General features: G+C 43.6%; 1 protein-coding gene across 1 annotated transcript in view; it reads left to right on the top strand.

Annotated features, from left to right (window-relative positions):
- SP7 (Sp7 transcription factor) overlaps window positions 1-17,155 on the top strand; it is a 36,408-nt gene extending 19,253 nt beyond the window's left edge. Inside the window, exon 2 of the mRNA XM_078687636.1 lies at window positions 12,489-17,155. Coding sequence (XP_078543762.1) covers window positions 12,522-13,727 — 1,206 coding nt within the window. The 5' untranslated portion in view covers window positions 12,489-12,521 and the 3' untranslated portion in view covers window positions 13,728-17,155. The remainder of the gene's footprint in view (window positions 1-12,488) is intronic.
- The last annotated feature ends 4,811 nt before the right edge of the window (window positions 17,156-21,966 follow it).

Below are 21,966 nucleotides of genomic sequence, written 5' to 3'. Positions count from 1 at the left end.
ATGGTGACAAAGTAACAGTCAGCTTCAACTCTCAGAACCCAGCTACCCCTCCAATTACCTGTTGACATGGTCTCTGCCAGTGGAGTAACGAAACTTGTGCGGGCCACCCCTGCTAGGTACATGGTCTCGACCCAGTCAGGTGCTCTCAGGCCGGGGGCCCACCGCCCGTGCACAGTGTTGGAGGGGACCCCCTGGAGCTCAGGGGACCCCCCTGCACCGCGGGGTCTGCCGGGGCTGTTGTCACACCACTGATTTCCCCCTTTAACCATATACCGTGCTCTGCTGCCTTTCGGCTAGGTTACCGTTATATAACTGCGACACACATATGCAAACGTGCAATATGCAATGTGCTCACTCTCAAAGCAAGGAAGAGAATTATAAGAGATTATTTGACAGTGTCACTGTAGAAGGGGCAGGATTGAAGGACGTCCACTTGGAAAAAGTTGGCCTTCATTACAAACTATACAGAAAAGGGTGACACATTTCCCACATCCGGGAAATACATTACCCCGGGGCTGAGGGGTTTACTTATTGCCGCTTTTATCAGCAGGAAACTGCCGCTAAAGCAGCGATAATGGGCTTGATAATATGCCCTTGTGAGTTCCCATAGAAGCCCAGGTTAACACAAGGGCATATTATCAAGCCCATTATCGCCGCTTTAGCGGCAGTTTCCTGCCGATAAAAGCGGCGATAATGTATCGCCCTTGCTTGGTATTATGGCCCTAAATTCTGCATGTGTTGCCATTTTTTCCAGGCATCTACCCCGTGGTAAATTTTGGCATGTTTGAGGTGCTGATCTGGGAAAACGGCGAGGCACAAGTGTCTGCCCCGTGACCAGGACCGGACTGGCTACCGGGCTGTTGTCTGTGCTGCCGAGCGGGGGGATGATTTCGTTGTTGGGGACCTGTGTGTGCAAAACAAAATTCGTTATGCTTTTTTTTATTTCAAAGCGCACGCAGGTCCCCAACAACGAAATAAGCCCACACCACGGAGAAATCATCCCCCTTCTCGGCAGCACACACAACTGCCCGGTAGCCAGTCCGGCCCTGCCCGTGAAGTGGACATTAGACTTGAACTTGTTATGAGGGCCTTCTTTACCTTGAGCGTTGGGTATGTTTCAGCAGCACTGCGTCAACCCCTAGTGGTAGAGGAAAAGAAATGTCAGTGGCCTCCATCACCCTAGATTTTCCCCAGATTTGTCCTCATGCTATAGCTCTCCTCAAAGTGGGGTAACTTGAGTGTTGTGTTATGCAGTGCTTTGAATGGACCGCTACTGAGTCCTGGCACTTTTTTTTATTTTGCGAAGGAGAGTACATGCACTTCTAAGAAAAAAAAAGTATTCCTTTTTACTGGAGTACCGACACTTCTGAGAAACAAGCAGGTACTATGTGAGCGCCTGAACTTCTCTTCTTCCATCTCAAGCACTGACGTTCTGTTACTGAGAAGGTATAAAGAGCAGCATTCGTCCCTTCCGTAGCCTGCGCGTGGCCGGCTTACGCCAAGGTTTGAGAAGCGCGTGCAGGGATTCCCAGAATACCCTCCTCTAAGCCCAGTCCTCCTCCAATCGCGGCCCGTTCTCGTCTCCTCCGCGCCAGGAGCTCCCGGTCTCTGCTGAGGCATTAATGGATATTTATTGTTCCACAGAATCCCCGGCCCACCTAGGCGCTGTGGTTTACCGCTCCGGCTGACCTTGGACGCGTCGGGGGCTCCCAGCTTTCTCTTTCCATTGCCATCACCGCAAGCGTGAACGAGAGACCCGTAAAACAGGCTCCAAGGACAGAGCCGCCCCCCGCACATTCCAGCCCCGGGCCCGTGTTTGGGTCACGTGATCTCGGCGGTGCCAGGGGCTGCAGCCCCTTCCGAGCATGGCCGGGTTCTTCGGCTCTGTTTGTTGCTCAAGGTTGTGCACCGGAGGCCTCTGTTTTCATTCCCTCTTCTCTTGGTCTGCAGAAGAGGGGACTCGCCTCTTGATATTACTCGTTTTATATTAAGGGAGGGTTTTTAATAAAAGCCGAAGTGTAGTGCAGTGATAGCTTATAAATATTTTGTGGTTCCCTGGTTGGAACAACTTTAAATTGTGTTGTGTTTTTTTGCTGATCCAACCATCCCCTACGTTACCTAATAATATTGAATGATGCATTAAGGTTTAAAATGCAGAAATGAGTCAGAGAGATATTTCCTTTTTCCAAGGGTCCCCTTGGAAGGTGGGAGCCCTGGGCAATTGCCCACTTTGCCCATGTCTTAAAACGTCTCTGAGAGAAAAGTTGAAAAAGAGAGAAGTGCATTGGAAATGGGGACGAAAGTAAAGCTATTGAGATAAAAACATCACTATATCTGTACTGTACATACAATATTTTCTAATAAAATCTTTTGAAATAATAAAAAAAAGAAGAAAGAGTAAAAGAAGACACAGAGACCAGGGGAAAAAGGGGTGAGGAGGGCAAGCAGAGGGGTGCAAAGGTGAGAAGGAAGTAATTGTCTTAATTCATGATAGTGTGCGGTGTTAATGGAATTATCAATTGGTGGTTGTGTTTATTGATCCTTTGACATTCTCTAAGTACAGTGTTGGGCACCAAAAACGAATTGCCTAAAAACAGAAATCAAGTAAGGAGAGGCAGGAGAAAAGTAAAAAGAGAGGGAGAGACGTGGCTGAAAACAAGGCGGGAGGAAGAAGTGAAGGAAAGGATATCCTTCGGGATCTTGTTCACGCTATATAAACTTTATAAATAAATAACCGGTGAGAGGGTGAACGAGATTGTGAACTGAGAGAAGCTGACCATGTAAGACGAGATTGACAGAGGTAAGGACTGCAAATAGAGAATGAATAGGGCGAGAAACTGGTTAGGCAGGTGGATAAAATCAAAACAGGGGAGGGATAACAGGCCGGAAAGTGTGTTTTTCATCATGCTAACGTTATTACCATCAAGGAAGAACAGAAAATAAATGCTGCACTGACAAAAAAACAAATCATACTGGCCTCAGGTTAGACTGAGCAAGCATAGCGAAGGCGCCCAAACCCTCCAAAGAGGATGTTTGGAAAAAAGGGCTCCAAAGGATGAATTTAACATTGAACTGTGCAATTTTTTCACAGTGTCTAAGAACTATTGGTTTTACAGGTTGTTCTGAAGGGTGAACTAACAAAATATTCTAAAATCTCAGTTTATCTTCTGTGAAAAACACAATTGTCATGCCAGTTTCCACACTACCCCCCATATTTAAGGATTAACTATCTCGAACTGATGTGTCCTTTTAAATTCCTTGGGGAAAAAGCTTGATTTTCAGGTCCTCATCGTGAATTCTATGCATCTACTCATTTAAAATTGAGTATCTTGAAAAACTAGTTGTTTCTTTTTTAAAAGATGCCATCTTTTGCCGTTTTGGGCCTCTCAGCAAGCATACGTGCATCACAAGCTGCAGCTCGGAACTTTTTATCATAAAAGTTCCATCATTGTGCATGCGTAACATGAGGAAATTTGCATTAATCTCCTGGTGCATGCTTTGATAATGTAAGAGAGCGATTTCGGTAAAAATTGTACGTTTTTTACCTAGGATGCTTTCATCGCATCCTTAATTTATGTGTCCAATGGTTATAGGCACAAAAGCAATTTCTGTAAATGTTTGTAGAAAATGCAATTTTTAACGGCAAGCCCATGAAAAGCTGAATATTGCAATGTTTTCCAATCGTTGAATGAAGAATCCAGGGATCCTTTGGCCACCAAATTATGTGCAAAACTGGAGTGGAATTGGGATAAGGGAGAAAGCAGAAAGTCCTCATCAGCTGGGTGAAATGTTACAAGAGATCCATTTAAGTCACTTTGTAAAAGAGGTTATTCTTGGTTTACTTACTTTTCTCTAACGGACTGTGTTTTTTGACAAGTTGTTTTTACCCTGATGCCTTCGAATCCGCGATCTTGAAGGCACCTGCAGTTAAACTTAGACTTGAAGGTATCTTCACTCTTCACGTGAGGGAACTCCTACCAACTCGTCTGCCCTTGAGAGGCAGTGCTACAAGACTAACCAACCATCTTCTAATGCATCATTGATACAAGTCCATTGGACACTCAGGCTTTGTGTGCAATACTAATAACTTTAGCATAAATGACAGCACCTGATCCTGGTGCCAACTGCCTGTTTTTTTAGTCCGGCTCATAAGTGGGCGATGCCCTTGTATTGAACAATCAGTATTGTATTGTAATTGCATTTATATAGCACTTACTACCCCTGGCGCGGTGTCAAAATGCTTTTTCGGCGAGTAGCACGCTACTCCGTATACTTTACAAAACCTCCTGGGATAGAGGTGCAAAGAGCCAATGCCTTTTAGGGTGGTGTGCGTATCCTGCCGACATCAAATGCCCCTATCTGGGGCAATTGTTGGGGCATTTTGTTGTTTAAACCCAAATTCGATTCAAATAAAAAATGGAGCAAGCGGAAAAGCCCACCAAGGAGGCAAATACCTTATATTTGAAGAATTGTTTGGACTTTTGATCTTTTAAGACAGGAATGCTGGGCGATAATATACAAGGTTAAAAAAGGCCTCTTTGTGGGAAAAAAAGGCCCCAAGAAAGGAAGGGGCCGTGGCTTTAGCGATGTGCCGCGTCAGCTTGGACGAGTTTGCCCTGTTTTGTTACCTGTGGACATAAGTGACTCTCAGAAGGGCAGGGCACACTGCCCACAGGGCTACTTGGAGTGCAGCTGCAGCCTGCCCCGCTCACTGGTCTGTGGTGAACGGCCACACATGCAGCTTTCCTAAATTATGCTACCTCCTTTTTTTTTTATACACGTGTACATTTTATTTTTGGATTTGGCCAGCCCACCTAGGCTGTCGGTCCTATGCTAACAACTGACCTTAAAGCCTGAGGGGGATTTCAGATGGAGTAATCCCCAACAAAAAGTGCTGACGAGGAAATGTAGGTCTGCCAAGCAACCCTGGCTTTTAAAAATAGTTTGAGGGATAGTAGCTGTGTGTGGGTAATCTCTGGTGTCAGCAACATGGCAAGGCAGTATAATCAGTAAATGTGCTCTTAATATTGAAGTTTTTATTGCATCCGGCCTTCTAATATTCCATATCCCATTACATCCGAGGGCAGGCCTGCACTTCTGAAGGAGGGCATGCACTTTTATGCTTTCTTGTAGAGCTAATCAGCAAATATGTCGTTTTCTCTCCTTCGCCATTCTTTCTGTGTTTCCTTTCTTAATTTTTTTTCTTTCCTTAGTTTAATTTCATTTTCTTTATATGCTTTTCATACCTTTAATCACACATTATATCATTATTATTTGTTATTTGTAATGCGCTTGAATGACCCCCAAAGGGATATCCTGGTGCAGCAGGAGCAAAAACGCAGGCAGTGGCCTTGGATACTAAAGGTCCTAAAGTTACGATGGGCATCATATTTTCATTTGCTTCTTTCTTTTCCTCTCGTCTTCCTCCCTTCATAAGTGTCACTTTGCATGCTTGCGTTTTTGTATGAGTCTCTCGTGTTTCTAAACAGAATGTTTCTCTCTGGTTATCACCTGATCTTACTTTTAAGTATGGCATTTTCCCCTCTTCATCCCTGTATGCTGTTTCCTTTATTTGTATTTTCCTTTTTCGTTGTTGTTTTCCCTCCTGTTGCTATAGCCCTCGATATGCAGTCACGCTTCGCATCATTTTTCGCTCTTACGCAAACTTGTCCATCTTTCGTGTTTTTCATCTTGCCTTTTTTTTTCTTTTTTCAATAAATATTTTCTCTTTGATTCCCTACTTAACGGTTGTCTTTTCTCTCATTTATTTTCACTTTCATTGACTTCTATCCAGGTTCCACGTGCCTTGTCTTTTCAGCCAATTCTTGTCCATTTACCTCCAATGTGTTTTTTTTTTACTTTAGGCATTTATCTTTTCATCATCAGTTAGTTCCTTTCTTTATTTGAGTTGGTTCCTCTTTTGCCCATTCTTTCTTTCCGTATTTTGTATATTATCCTGCACTACCTCCCACGCCACTTTCTGTGATTACTTCTAAGCACGTTCGCTCCGTTGTCGCCGACGGTTGTGCCTCTGTTCCTCGGTCTCTGTGCCAGACCCTGCTTTTCGCTGTCTCGCCTGGGCGTGTTCCCGCGCCTTCTCTTCGGCTCCCAGATCTATCTGCCCCGGACATCGCCCGTGAGACCCCCCGGCCATCGGCAGGGCTGCGCCGCTCAGATAAAGGCGCAGCATGCAGTCACAGCAGCCAGTCAGCCTGTCTGAGACCCGGGGCCCTCCGTCTCCCTGTCTGCAGAGACGGGTCCTTTCACCCAGTCACCTGCTGGGACGCGCCCGAGCAGCGCCTCGAAGGCCTGGTTTGTGAAATTAGCGCATTGCGACAACACGTCGCCTGTCGTGCTTTGCGCTGCTCGAGCTTGGCCTTGTGGTCTGGCGAGGGACCGATTCCTCCCTCAGTTGGGAGTGGGCACAATCTTCTAGGAAGCTTTAAGACAGTTTCTATACATTACGGGCCGCCTATACGAGGGAAGCTATCTCTTCAGCCATATCATTCAGATGTTTTTAGGGACAGTGCAAAAACTGCCTCCCCTGCGAGGCTGCTGCTGTTCCCCACCCCGAATTACACACCATGGGCCATTCTCACCATACTCCATTCTCACCATACTCCATTCTCACCATACTCCAGCTCCTATAAAAGCAGGCCAGGGTAAAATTCTGATCAGGCCACTGAAGTTAGCCAAATCCCCATTACTTGATTTCGTGTACATTTTTAAGTGACACAGCACCTCATATGGATAGGTTGTAGACCTTAGGATGGTATTGCTTGAAATATTTTTGCACAGACTCGTTCGCTTAAAAAACACCCCCATAGATACTGTTAAGCAGAATGTTGCAATGAAAGTGCAGTTCCCCCAACTTTTCTTCAAATTTAACTAGAAAAAAGTACGCAGTTTCGCACAACTACCAAAATAATCACGCTACTTCTTTTCCACATTTCCTAGATTTTCGAAGAGTGCAACATTTCCTCTAACCATTTAAATAAATTATAAAAATAATTGGACAACTTATTTGGATTGGAATATTGAAACTTCAGAATCTGGACTGAGGCTGTGATGGGAAAAGGCAGCCCTCCCAAGAGGAACAGATCTCTGATTAGAAATAATAGTGAAATGAGGGATATACGTGTGTGTTCTCTGGACTATTGCCTTTTTCATCTGTCCACTTAACCATTAATATTTACATTTACAAAGTTTCAGAGCAAGCAAAAAAACAGCACATGGATTGGTGCTTGCGATTAGGTCCCAAACCCAAGCTCCTCATACAAATCTCAGCGGAACAGCATGTCTCTGCTTTGAGTGTCAACATAATCTATTGAAATGTAATTTGAGCTCCCTGTAGGGAATGTAGAGAATCAATTGTTCAAGAAATGTTGGTCCTTATGAGGATTTAAGAAGCATATACTGCTTTGCAAGTGAAGAGTCAAGGGAATTTGTTGTGGTAAAGTAGTTCCCAGAAATGCATCAAGCATCTTCCAAAAGAAAAGGGATTTTGTCCAGGCTCTACAAAAAGGAAAATGTTATGTTTGCCTCAATGTAGATCAAATCAAGTTTAGAACAGATCTACGTTTTGGCTTCCCTAAGATAAACTGTGGTCCTGCACTGTGATCAAATAAACAATTATTTTGGTTTAGACCATGATTTTCATCCAGGTCACGGATGCCAAACAAGGTCACAGTAGGAACTGAGTACTCGTATTTATGCTTTCTGTCTCTTCTGAGGATCCAATTTCATCTTCCACTGTTTATAACACATTTGGTTCAGGACCCATTTTTGCAATTTAAGATTTGGTTTCTCATAATCTCAGACGCAATGGGAATCTGGAGCAGTCTTGGATCTCAGACCTTCTAGGTGGCTGGACTCTTATTTAACATCTCTAAGAGAACTAGTATAAGGGCACACCTCTGCGACCTTCATTGGCTACCTGTGGCCCAGAGAGTGCAGTTTAAGGCCCTCTCTTTGGCACATAGAGCTCTGCATGATTCCGGTCCCTCTTATATTAGGAAACGTGTGGCCTTTTATATTCCGCAACGCCCTCTGCGTTCTGCCTCCCACCGTCTGATGGCCACCCCGCGCTTCCGACGCTCTAGATTGGGGGGTCAGTCACTCTCGGTCAAGGTAGCCTTGCTCTGGGACAGTCTCCCCGTTACTTTACGCCACACTCAGGATCTTGGTACCTTTAAGAGACTTCTCAAAACTCACCTTTTTAATTAGGCTTTCTTTTAATCCTTTCCTTCCACACGTATGAGTCTGTATTGCGCCAGGATACTCCAGAGTAATTGTGCGCGTTATAAGTCTCTTATAACATAACATAACATTTCTCTGTGTTACAGGTGAATCATATTTTTCAAGATCGTTCTCATGTCAGGGAAAGCTCCCTAACAAATGTGTGGCATTTTCAATACACTCCTTACACTGGTGGTCACTTGTGTAGTTCTTCTAGCCTTGAAATGTGGGGATTGCAGCTCAAGCGTCCCTCTGAGTCAGTCCCATTAAATATTTCTTCCTGATAACCTGTGTCTATGGTTCTTGGTCTTGGATTTTCCTGGTCCCCTTTAAGCATTAGTCCCTTCAGGCCCCAGTCTCCAAAGGATTCTCAGAGTAAAGGAGTGGGGTGCTCTTGGAATCTCTATGCCCTCGCTCACATAGAAGGATAGTCCATTCAGGGAAGGGGGGAGTCTGAGGAGAAATAATTGTGAAATTTTAAATATTCTTAGGAGTTCTCCCGACTGCTGTGTGTCGCTTCCATCAATTCTTGCACTTTGCTCCGAATTCCCTAGATAAACGTTTCTAAAACACGGCAACTTCAACGTCCTCCCTGACGCGAGAAGAGGCGGCCTGTTAGGCGCCAACTGTGAAGCAAAGCTGGATTGGTCATACCAGACTCCAGTATTTGCCCGCTTGTCTGCAAGCCACGGAGTTGCTTTTCCAGCAGGATGGATGCCATGTTAGGCTATAGCTTTCAGGAAGGGTGCTCGTGCACAACATGCCCTTGTTCTGCACTCTCCTAATGGAAAAGGGTTATCTTCCATGTGGTCACCACCTTCTTCACAAGCAGTTTCTCGACCCCTCCATCACTTTGTGGATACCTCATCTTCTGGTAATGCACAGATGGACATGTTTCACACTCATAACAATTCCTAAGGTAGATATATTCATAAACCATATTTGCATTAATTCCTAGCGGGGTTTCATGGTGTTCCACAATGGATATGTAGTTATCGCATTAAGCAGCCCCCCCTCGCCTGTGTGGTCTGGATTGCATATATTGTGCAGTGGATTGCTGTTTATGCAGCGCTCTCGTGTGGCTATAAATCGTGGTTCGGGTTGAGTGCAGTACATTCAGGCTGCAATTGTTTTTCCTTTTAAAGAGACGATGGGCTAAATAAGGGAATATTTAGCCTATTACCTGTGAGATGTACTGGCACCATATTTTGGTCAAGCCTGGGCAGCGCATGCACTGCTCTGCGAGGCATGATGTATTCGAGTATGGACTTGAAGCCCCGCCCACTCCCTGCCCATATTTGTCATTGGCTTGGGTCATTGTCCTTTGTAAATGCTGACTTCTGATTTGTTAATAAGCTTGTCAGTCCCTCCTTAGTACCGCCTTGTCTTCATTTGTAACCTCCCATGAGGACTGGACCTTTTACTTCTGTTGTTACATGGTATGTCTTAATTAGTCTGTGAACACTATTTTCTTTAATGAGTTTCTCCTACTGCAGGCACAACATGCTTTCCTGCAACATTCAGCCCGCTATGCCTGCTTTCACTTTCCAAGCAGCCCGGGATAGTGGTGGCATTTCTTTGAAGTGAAATAGGTCTCGCAGTTACAAGAGTTTGCGCTATTGGCATGGTAAATGACAAAGCCTTTTATTTATGTGTTAATTATCAAAACAGATAAATAAAACGCATTATCATTTACAATGCCAATAGCTTAAACCCTCACAACTGTGAGACCTATTGCATTCCAAATGCTTGTTCTGTTTTGTTCCCATAACGTGAACCATCCACCTTCAAATATGCAATGCACAATGCATCAGGGCTTTTTATGTTAATTTTTTTCACCATTCACATTTTTAAAATCATATTATTATATATTTCCCATGTTGTATAATTTAAAATGTTTAACTTATTTTCCAGACTTGAGTGTTTTACTGTTTCTTTTTAAGTCAAGGTTATTTAATTTTCTAGACTGTGACTTTTTCCCAGAGAGAAAACAATACCCTATTCTGTCTTAGGGCTGCCTTCTTATCTCAGAAAAATGACCACGACAGACCGGTGTTTGTCTGTACCCTCTTTTACCAGCTATTTGCAACACAGCCAGATGTGCTTTTGTCTTAAGGTGTTGAAGCTCATGTATCTCAGAAAAAGACCTAGGGTAATGTAAGCCCAGAGTTCCCTCCCCTTTTCTTGTTCAGATTAGCAAGTATAAGTGGAGCATTGTTAAAAAAACAAAAAACGCCAGGGAGGTTTCAAATTAGTATGTCCGGCTCTGAAAACTCATTTTTTTCTCTTTCAAAAGGCACTCTTTTCTGTTGTAAGCCTTATATTGGCCGATGGCATGAATGCCATCTGCACTGAGCGATCTTTAGATACATACTCAACATTGTAGCCTATCGTTTTATAGTAGTGTGTATAGCTGACTCATACGTAGCACAAAATATACTAAATTAAAATTGTAGGGAGGATTCCTTAAAAAAATTATAACGTATACAGCAACTAGAGAACAAGTTTTTAGAATTTCATAACTGTTTATTCTTCTTTAAACCATAAAAGATTGTTAACTTTTTAAATGATGTGTTATCTACCAAGTATATAAACAATTGGATGCAAGGTAAGGACAAAATGTAATGAATCCAATTAGTTTTACAGGAAGTGCATGACTAGATGCTATTCATTTAGTGGCAGCTCATCTGCTAAGGCGGGGGAGCATCGCCCCACTGGTTCAATGCAGTGAAGTAAAGAAAACTTAAAATGATAATAACTTGCGTTATCATTTTCTGTGACTTTCTGCTGCAGCAGCTTTCGGGGCGGGGCTGCTCCAACTACAAAGTAGCAGGGGAGGAGTGGTTTGCCCACTCCTAAGTGCACTCCTAAGTTCACATGACTGTTTGGCCGGACCAAGAGGGCCGCCAACCATTTATGCGCACTTCGCATCTTCTCCATGCAGGCTGTATTACAGCCTGCATAGACAACATGCCAAGGCCACCTTCCCTGGCTGAGTGCCAAAACACTGCACTCAGATCAATCACCAAGTTGCATTGCAGCATTGAGATTGGCTATTGGGAGGCTGGGAGGGTGCTTCCTGCATTTTGAAGTAGACTCGAGGCAGGAAGAAGAGAACAGAGGAGAAGTGGCGACTGGCTGTCACGGCGAAGTGTTTTTGTTTTTTAAAACTTTTTTCGGCAACCCTCCCCCAAAGGGGCTGGTAGCAGCCACTACTGGATTCACTCTATAATCGCCTTTTGCACTGAAGAAGCTTTTCTTTGAAGCTTAAGGCAAATATTTTAAGTCTTCAACTTAGTATACATTTTTAGGGGCAGTGGTGTGACAAAGAAGCACAGCCATCTATTTTGCTCTGTTAAATATACCATTTTTTGGAAGGCTTGGAGGTCAGATCCCAAATCGGCTACAAGTTTAGCCGCATGTACAAGATTGAGTATTGTGAATTTAGTTCAGTACCTGTCTCAGTCAAAGGATACTCTTTTCATTCCTTTGGAGCCCACACTTGGGCACATCTAATAACCCTCTTAAACTGTTTTGTTTTGCGTCCCTTGATGGTATTGACAAGAGCAGGAGTAATTTTGTGACACTGCCTGATGCTAAGACAACTGCTAACTCTACATCCTGAAATTGAGTATTCATTTCCTGGTAGTCAATATTTTTTGTGAATATATTTTACTTATCCACCTTCAAGAGACTTCTATTTTGATTTCCAACCTCGTGCTCCACAGCCTTTGTTTTTGTATTCTCACTAATTCAAGGATTTTCTCAGTTGACCAGATATTTACCCTTCTATGTGTGGGAGAAACAGTTTATGGTAACAAATTAGTTTCCTCCTATACGTATTTGCAAGTGTTTGCGTATACAAATTTCCTGGGATAGTGAAGCAGGGCTTAGAATTAGTCCACAATCTAATGAGCTTCCATTTCAGCAAATTGATCTATAAGAGAACACCTCAACGGGTTTGAACTAATGCTGTGTGTAGACTAGAAAGATGTATGTTTGTATTACTTGGGCAGTGGTGTATATTATAAGAATATAAATGTATACAAAAATGACCATCATGGACCACAACCTGTATCATTTAATTTGTTTTGTTTTTGTTACGTGCATCCTAATCCGAATGTTGCCAATCCCTCTCTAAAGATGGTAGCCTTTTGTTACTGTATATGAGGAGAAGTATTGGATGCATATGTGAAAATGTTGTGCCCCAAGATTTTTTTTACTAATACCACTATCTTTACATCTTCTAGGAAGAAGTTAGGTATGGTTCCAGCCCGCTTGCTATGCTGACAGCTGCCTGCAACAAGTTTGGAGGGTCTAGTCCAATTCAGGATACAACCACTTTCAGTAAAACAGTGTCTGATACATCCAAAAAGCTTTACAACCTTAGCTCTGACTTTTGTACCCCAAGGAACCGCGTCTCTGACGGGATGGGTGAATCTTATGCTGCTGCATACCCCAATGGCAATGGCCTTTTGTCACCTTCCTCCAGTCCCCAGGCTTCTACTGCCTACAGTACAGACTATAGCCCCTTTTCTCACTCCTTCGCCTCGTCATCTGTAAACCAAGAATCATCCATCCTGGCCTCCAAGAGCCACACAACCACAGATTGCCTTCCCAGCGTCTACACATCTTTGGACTTGGCACACTCCTATGGATCCTGGTACAAAACAGGCATTCACCCAAGCATATCTACCAGCTCAAGTAATGCAACTGCATCATGGTGGGACATGCATTCCAACTCTAACTGGTTGAGTGCCCAGTCTCAATCAGACAGCCTGCAATCTTCAGTACCATCACAGATGCCCATCAACTCACAACTTTCCAGCTACAGTCCAGAGTTCACAACCTTGAGCCCTGCTTCCTATCCGGGAGTTGGCATTACTTCTAGCCAGCACATGCTGTCTCAGGACATGTATAAACCCAAGCCAGTGTCCAACAACTCTCTTATGGAGGGATCCATTGGGATAAAACCTCCTCGGGGGGGCTCCTATGGTGCAGCAAACGGCCGGTCAACATGTGATTGTCCAAACTGTCAGGAGCTGGAACGATTAGGTGCCTCAGCAGCCAGCCTCAGGAAGAAGCCCATTCATAGCTGTCACATCCCAGGTTGTGGTAAGGTATACGGAAAAGCCTCCCATTTAAAGGCTCACCTACGGTGGCACACAGGTGAGAGGCCCTTCGTCTGCAACTGGTTGTTTTGTGGCAAGAGGTTTACCCGGTCCGACGAGCTGGAGAGGCATGTCCGGACGCACACCCGAGAGAAGAAGTTCACCTGCCTGTTATGCAACAAGCGATTTACTCGCAGCGACCACCTGAGTAAACACCAGAAAACACACACCGAAGCAGATGTGGCAGGCAAGCCTGTAGAGGGAGGTGATGGGGCACCCACTAATGCCTCATCGCCTAATGGCCTGCAGGACAATTTGGCCCTGAGTGAAGACAAGGCTTCCAGGAGCCCAGAGCAAGGAAACTTGTTGGAGATTTAAGACATTTGTCCGCTCTTCCTCCCAAGCCAAAGACTGGGCAAAAGGATTGATCCAGTACGGGTGGCTCTTTCCATTGAGGAACCTTTTATTAATCAACTTTCTGTAGCAAAAATCTATTAAGAAGGGAAAATGCAATCACATTTTGTTGGTTGTATGTTCTCTGCATTGAAGCTAATGGTCACTAGTGGTCCTTTGTGTAGGTTGCTAGGATCTCTACCCTTGGAACAGAATGGGAAGCGTGTAAAGACAACTTGTTACTAATTAATTCAGAATGTCATTAGCGTGATGGACATACGCTACTGGTTTGATTTGCTCTAGAATCTGCAAATCCCCTTGTGATATCACTGCTGGATGCAAGGCACCAGAGACAACTTAGCAAAACGGTCACAGGACTCGAAACCTTTTCAGCATGTGCCCATAGAGATATCCATTTTGGGACGAATATTCAAGGCCTAATGAGGGACTCCAAACATGGTGTCCTGTAACTAAAAGAGATGATGTCCCATTTTAGAATTGTATTTAATCTATTACAAGAAGTCCGTAATCTATTTATGTGTTTTAAGTTATGACGATAAGTTAAGTAGACCTCCTCCGCCTCACAGAAAGATCTGTACTGTCTAGAAAGCTTATGATAAAGAACTTCCTTAGAATTTTTTTCCATTCATATATAATGATCGGAGTACTATTTTACAAAACATGGATAATGAAGAACCCTAGAGGGGTCCATCTATCTCCCTGGCAACACACATTCAAACTTAACCGTGAATCTGCTTAACATTAGTCTTGTTTAAATGTAACAATTTTCTATGCAAAGTCTTCTTTTTACATCTTTCTTTGTTCAATTTAAAGGCAAATCAATCAATAGATTGAGCAAAACATACACTTTTTCCTTTTTCTGACTGTTTTGATGATGTTGATGCTAAAAGTTAGAAACAACTCATTCATTGCACTTTTTTGAGAGTGTCTTTTGATAGAATATTTTAGAAGTTGCTAAGCTGGACTTCTTTCAGGATTGTGAACATGCAGTTGATGCAGAGCTCAAGTCGTCTTTAAAGCCCGCCCTTTCTTTTCAAACTAATTTAGCAATAAAAGAGGCTTGCATATCCATTGGTGGAAGTAGAAAGCAGGTGAGACATCCAATCTTACTAAAAAGTAAGGACATTCTAAACTGAGATGTTACCCATCTATTATTTCCCACCTCAGGGAAGATATCTGAATCTATTGCCAACGTCTACTCTTGATGTCTACCATCACGCAATCACAGATGGATAATAAAAAGTTGAAAAGTTGTTTTGCAGGCAATTCTGGTACCTAGATGCCGCTCTGCTTCAGCCTATCAGAGAAGCATAATTAAGTGAAGGACAGGAAGTATTAGTTGTTGATCTGGTACAATAGCCGCGTGCAAAGCAAGGAAGTTGTTGTTCACATCTGCTGCTCTAAGAGATCACAACACATTATGTCCCACCCCCTCAGGGCCTGGCCCTGTTTCAGCTGTTGAAGTTAAAAACAAGGACAGCCAATGTAGGTACAAGATTACAAAGAGGGTACAAATGGGGATTGGAAGAATTTAAAAATAGAAATTGACAGAATGTTGAAAGTATTATTAACAACACAACCTCTTTAATTAGGTTTGACCAATTACTGCTTTTGGTCCAGTTGGCAACAGTTTTTAGACCGTTACATGAGTCCAGTTTTCTCCAATGCCATTATTAGATAGGTACTCACCTAATGGATGAGAGCCAGATTCTGCGAGCATATAATCATGTTTGATTGCATTTCTTCTGCTTGTGCGTGTTCTTGATAACTCTAATAGATCTGGCTTTGTTGGCTGTATAGATAACTGGCCTCCTTTCATTGAGAGTCCCTCTAGCTCTAGCCATCTTGATGCGAGTAAGAAATTGGCACAGGCCACAGGCCATACAGCTGAAGACTTTTTGTGTGAATAAAAGCAACTATGGAGATGCCGCATGTAAAAGGGAAACTTGCAATGTAGGCCATGAGTCCATCTATCCTCTCAGAGTCTATCTTTTGCCATTTTTCTGATGTGGTGATCAGGTAAAAAGCTATTGTGTTACGCTTCACTCTGACAAGGTTAAATAAACATTGAACACTCAAACTGGACACCCCAGGAGCATGGGAAGGGATCTAGGGCCTGATTTATATCTTGGCGGTATCGGTACTCTATTGCAATGGCAACGGGAAACGTCGTTTACAACGCGGTCATTACATCGCGATGCTGGATGGCGCTCTATGACAAGGAATAGTATAATTTACTATCCAACACCTTCTCTACTGTATGTAGACTGGAGTTGGAATAGTAAATTATACTACTCCTAAGTCCAGCGCCCTCCAACGCAAGTCGTTGTAACGACTTGCATTGTAAAAACCGCAATGTAATGGCATGCGATGTATTAGCATGCGTTGTAATGTCATACAACCAATGGCAACAGAGTACTTATACCTCCAAGATAATGGTCTGCCCACTAGATTTTGATGTGAGCAGACGATAGGTTTGGCTACAGGGGTGTCTTCTCAGTCACCTCCATAGCCAAGCCTTTCCAATGGCCTAATAGAGTAAGGGTTGTCTAAAAAATAGCAGTATGTCTCTCAGCCGCCCCCCAACAACCTCAATTATGATGGGCAGATATATAGCCATTTTGTTTACTGCCCGTCGCCGCCAGCCAAACGCTAGGCGGTGAGGGTCAGTAAAATAAAAATAAGGCACCCTCCCTCACCATGGGAGATGACTTGCATGGCAAAATGGGCACTTGATTTTTTTATTTTCAAAAACAACATTTTATTTTTGAAAATGAAACTGTTTAGTGCAGGGTTCTATCCTGGTGATGGAGTCCTGCACTAAGCAGTGAAATCCATTGGCAGGAGCCGCTATCACATCGGTTCCCGACAATGCATTATAAATGACGGCAGTGGCGAGCGGTCCCTTCAACAGGGGAACAGAGTGAATTACTCCGTTCTCCTGGTGGAAAAAAGGGCTGTCTGGCCATTTTTAAATCAGGCCCTAAGTTCGTAGGTGTTTTTGGACAATCTAGCAGAGGAGCTCAGACTGGCCACCTTAGTGAAGTCTGCCTGCTGCTTATTTACCCCAGTGCAACATTAGTAAAGAGTGCTGGAGTCCCAGCTAGACCAAGCTCTCTAAAAAAAAAAAAAAAAAATAATTTGGTCTCTAACCATAAAACACTGGGCCATTTGTACAATACTAGTCAATTATGCCTAGCACGTACCACAGGCATAGGGGTCTTAGTGGTCACTCACTCTGATTGGATGTAAAAAGTGGAACGTTCACAGTATGTTTAAAAAGAACCCAGAATCACAGCCATTTCAAATATTCTTTCTGTAATTCATGAATTATGTTTTTTTGGAATTTTTTAATTTATTACTATTTGTTTAATAAAGAGTAAGGACTTTCACATTGAATAAGTGTCTTCTTTTTTGATCAATACATTGATGGTTTATGCTCTTATTGCTCTTATTACCTATAGTGGACCCATGAAAGGGTTCTGGTGACAAACTCTGTTATCTGCATTCCCCTCAAAATGTTAATGCTAATCACGATTTAAATCCTGGGAATAAGGAATTATTAGCCTGCCCGTTGTACAGTTTGTTTAATACAGAGGAGTGAGCTTAGTTCTAAGGATTAAAAAGAGAGAGGTGGAAGATATTGTATATAGCGTAAGGCATCAATATTATAATATTATTTTATCCCAAATCAGGCTAGTTCTGTAAACGGGGTGCTGTGCAGACTAGAGACTGCGGGCGTGGTAATGTTCATTGTGGACATTCCGTATAAGGTTGAGGGTATGGAGGTTGGGAAGGAGTGTGCTGTCTTTTTAAAATTGAAGTTATCCCGCCTCTCCGTCCTTTCTGATACAATCTCCATATTTCGTTTTTTTCTCCAAATATTACTTTCATGCTGTTCCTCTTTGTCTAAGTGTTTTTTGTGATTTTAGACCCATTTCCCTGCCTCTTCTGCTTCTGTGTACTCCAACAGTGAAAATGCTGTTTTCCCTCTATTGTATTGGAGTTGTGTTTAAACAATATAGTGCTTCATAGTCCTCTGGCAAGGCACCAAAGCCATTAGCAGGGGGTTAGCAGGATGCACCAAGGCTGTGTGCTTAGTTGTAAGAGTTTTGAACTGCGTTGGGCACAGTGTGGATGTGTTTCGGTGAGGCGCATTAATGATCGGAGTGATGCTGCTCTTATCTTGTCATTGGTCGCTGCTCCTGGGCTTGTAATGGCTGAAAAAAGGAGTGAGAGATTGACCGCGTTGCTCTCACTGATTCTCTGTCTTTATACCTCTACCCATGAGCAACAAAGCTGCAATTCACTGCATGCACTGAATGCAGCCAGTCACTGGAGAGCATCAATATAATCCAGCTGAACTGGGAGGAGAGCAACCCAGGTGGGTGGACTGCGTTGAGTCATCCATGGAAGGTGCCTCCAGAAGACGTAGGGTCTAAGTCTTTCTTTCTTTCTTTCAAAATACTTTATTCGGTTTTAGAATAAAACCATAAAAGTTACACAACTCCATATAGCAATTAAAACATACAATTCATAACAGTAATATGGAGGAAGATAGTCCCTTAAAAAGCAAAAATATATACATCTAGTGCAAGGTATAATAGGGGTGCAAAAACACACAGCCAAAAGACAAAACTTCATCTTTATAGGTGGTATTGGGGGGTGCCTACCAATGTTGAGGGTTTACTAGCTCTCCATACATATCCTAGATCTCAATGAGGATTTCAGAAAGCCTACTATAAAAGATATACATTCTGGTTTCAGCAGTTGTAAACAAAAAAGAGCTGGGTGGACCAGGATAAAATTCAACTTCTTTAAAAGAGGAGTTAAAAAATATCTGCGAGGTACTTCATAAAATTTACTGAAAAACATAAAGTGTAGCAAATCCTGAGGAGACACTCCGTTGCAGCCACAGGATGCTAACACCTGACCTCTGCAGCTTCCTTTTTGGACTGCAAGCAACAGATGGAAATAGTCGAATCGGAACCTAATCAATAAAAACCGCTCATGAGACGTCAATGGCCACAAGAGATATGGCTCAATGGATGTGATTGTTTTAAGCATCACATGTTTACAGACTCTAGATTTTCCAATTTCTAGATCATCTCTACCAAGCTTTTTTAGGGTAGTAAAAATTTTCTTTAAAAATTCCACATCCTCCAAAGTAATAGTGTCAGGCTTTAAAAAAGGCCTGGCCGCCCCAGCTCTTCAAAACAGCCCTTAATGTATGTTAACCATGGAATGCGTGACATATGATCAAGGCTCATATTTTCTCTTAAGATCTGGTGGTTTAGAGCTAAACCTTTGTTTAGCCAACAGTTAAGCCAAAACAACAAAGGGCGCATAGCCAAAGTATCACATATAAATGGCAACCCCAATTCTCCATGTACCTCGAGGTTTGATGTTCCGCTGGGCACTCCTAGGAGGCATTTTAAAAAAGGTGTTCTCTGCCACCTGCAGAGCATCAGTTGCTGCATAGCCCCAGATTTTGCACCCATAACTAGGTATGGCAACACTTTTGGCCTGATATATTTTCACCATTGCCGCAATCGGGCGCTTACCCATCTTCGCGGCAAAGTTGAAAATTGCTGCATTCACCCTTATGACCTCCCCTTTTTTCCTCTGATTCAGGGCCCCCCAATTCAGGCGGTCATCTACTAAAACACCCAGGTAAGAGAATATCGAGGTCATTGGTACTTCCTCATTACCCACTTTAAAGGGGTAGTGTTTCTTCGGGTGGGTCCCGACCTTCATGATATAAGATTTAGAATTATTAATTGCGAGGTCACGGGCTTCCATAAAGCTCCAAAAGGTGTTGAGCAGGGTCTGAAGTCCCCTTGACGTCCTAGCAACGAGGACCGCGTAGTCGCATATAGCACGACGGTCAGACCTCATCGCCCCACATATGGGAAATCGACCCCTGTTTTTACCAGAGTTTTTTCCAGGTCATTAATATATAAATTAAATAAAAAGAGAGCCAGGATACACCCCTGCCGCACCCCCCTTTCTACTTTAAAATCCCTAAATAGACAGAGATCCTGGGCATATCTAATGTTAGCCTTAGTGTCCCTATGCAGATCCTCCAGGAAGTCAACCAAATTATCCTCCACCCCCATGGCCCTCATGGATTGTCACCGTTTCCCCCGGTTGACACAATCGAAAGCAGAGGAAAGATCCATGAAGGCCATGTAGATCGTACCTTGGCGGGCGATTGTATACTTCCCCAGGATCAAATATAAGTTAAGGCATTGGGCCATGGTGGATCACCCTGTACGGAACCCATATTGTATATCGAAGATGATCTTGTTCTCTGCCACCCAGGAGGATAATCTTCCCAGTAACACCCCACCCACAACCTTAACCACGCAGTCAAGAAGGGAGATCGGTCTATAACACGAAGTGCTATTACGATCGCCCTTCTTGAAAACCGGCACAATGGTGGAGGTGCCCCAGGAGTCCGGGCAGCCAATCCTGGCCACCGCATTGAGCACAGCCGTCAGAACCGGAGCCCAGAGAAGTGGGTTTGATTTAAAAAGGTCTGGAGGAAAGCCGTCCAGGCCTGTGGCCTTGTTGCAAGTCAGCCCTAAAATGCCCTTATCCACCTTTTTCTGCTCAAACGTTACTGGAGCATTGGTATTAGCCCTGCCTTGGAGTTGGGGTTGATCTATGGGGCATCTAAAAATAGATTTAAAATGAGACACCCATTCATCCTCGGTTATATTAGTGCCTACTTCTCCATCCCTAGCCTTTACAAATAAAGGTTGGTTAATAATGCCCAAAACCTTGCGCTGTTCCCCAAGGTACTTGCATCCAATAGATCTCTCCACATTTCCTCCTTCAGTTTGCCCTTACGTGTGGCCAATGCCCCTTTGTACTCAAGACGGCGGGCGCAAATCAAGGATTAATTTCTCGGGGTAGCTTTTAAAGCATATTTTAATTGTCTTGCTTCCTTAGAACATAGTGGGTCGAACCATCTAGGGTCGGATAGCACCGTCCTATGTGAAGGGGCGCTTAAGAGTGCCCCTATCTTGGTAGTAATGATGTCAAAAGCCTTGAGGACACCCCTGGGTGGGAGCTAGATGACACACAGGAAGCTAATTCAGTTGCACATGACACTTGTACCTCGCCATAAAATGAGTCTGGAGATATCTGCGACCATTTTAGGCGGCGTCTTCCATCCACAGGTCTCAACATGCCTGGGCCTGTCACCCTAGCTTGTGTTGACAACAGCCTAACTCCAAGGTGCACGCACATAGGATTATGGTCGCTAAAAACGTTATCCATAATTATAAACCCCCGGAAATTGGATTGGAGTCCAGTGGAGATCAGGATGTGATCTATAAAAGAACCATCACTTAATCCTTTAAAAAAGGAACCGGCCTGTATGCTAAGGGGGGCATATAAAGACATTGATGGTAGCAAGGCGAATTCATTAAGCAAATTATTCAGTGCGTCCCCCTGGACAGAATGCTCGAAGTGGAATCCCTGCATCCTGGCACATCCCAGCTCAGCCATGCATCTGATTTTGGGATCACCACAAGGGTGAATATTAAAATCCCCGCCACCATGAGATTATGTGCAACAGAACCGCAGGACTGTCTTATAAGGCAACCCAGCTGGGCAATCTTGCACTCCCCCTGAACGCTTATTGCATTATAAAAATGAATAATGCCCATGATGTCATTTCCTCTCCTTAGAGCGATAACATGAGAGTCCTTATTAGCAGTAGGCAGTTGCTGGATCCTGCAGTTCACGGCCAACGATATATAAATCACCAAACCACCCCTAGCTCTGCCACAAGGAGACGGGGACGCAGGGACAAAGAAGGCTTTATATCCCTCCAAAAACAGGTTACAGTTCACAAGCCAAGTCTCCTGGAGAAGATCACAGGGAATTGTCTGATGAACTGCATCAATAAGGGGTCCTGAAATGTTCCCAACAAGCCTGCAATATTCTATGAAGTACATTATAAGTGTCTGCACTTGCGGTCATCCCTTGGTGTGGAGCCGGTGAAAGCACCCGCTGCTGGGGACTAGTCTTCCCGGATGACTCCATAGCGCAGGACACAACATTTCGCATAGAAATGCATAGGGACCCCTGATGATCCGGTAACTCTCCAACGGGCTCTAAGCTCTTATGTCAGTCGCACTCATCCAACCTTGATAGAGCTGAAAATCTGTTGGATAGCTCTAACCAAGTA

Source organism: Lissotriton helveticus, chromosome 1_1 (genome assembly GCF_964261635.1).
Source record: "Lissotriton helveticus chromosome 1_1, aLisHel1.1, whole genome shotgun sequence".
In the NCBI taxonomy this organism is placed as follows: Eukaryota; Metazoa; Chordata; class Amphibia; order Caudata; family Salamandridae; genus Lissotriton; species Lissotriton helveticus.
Note: the sequence above shows the minus strand (reverse complement) of the source record. Positions and strands in the feature narration are given on the sequence as shown.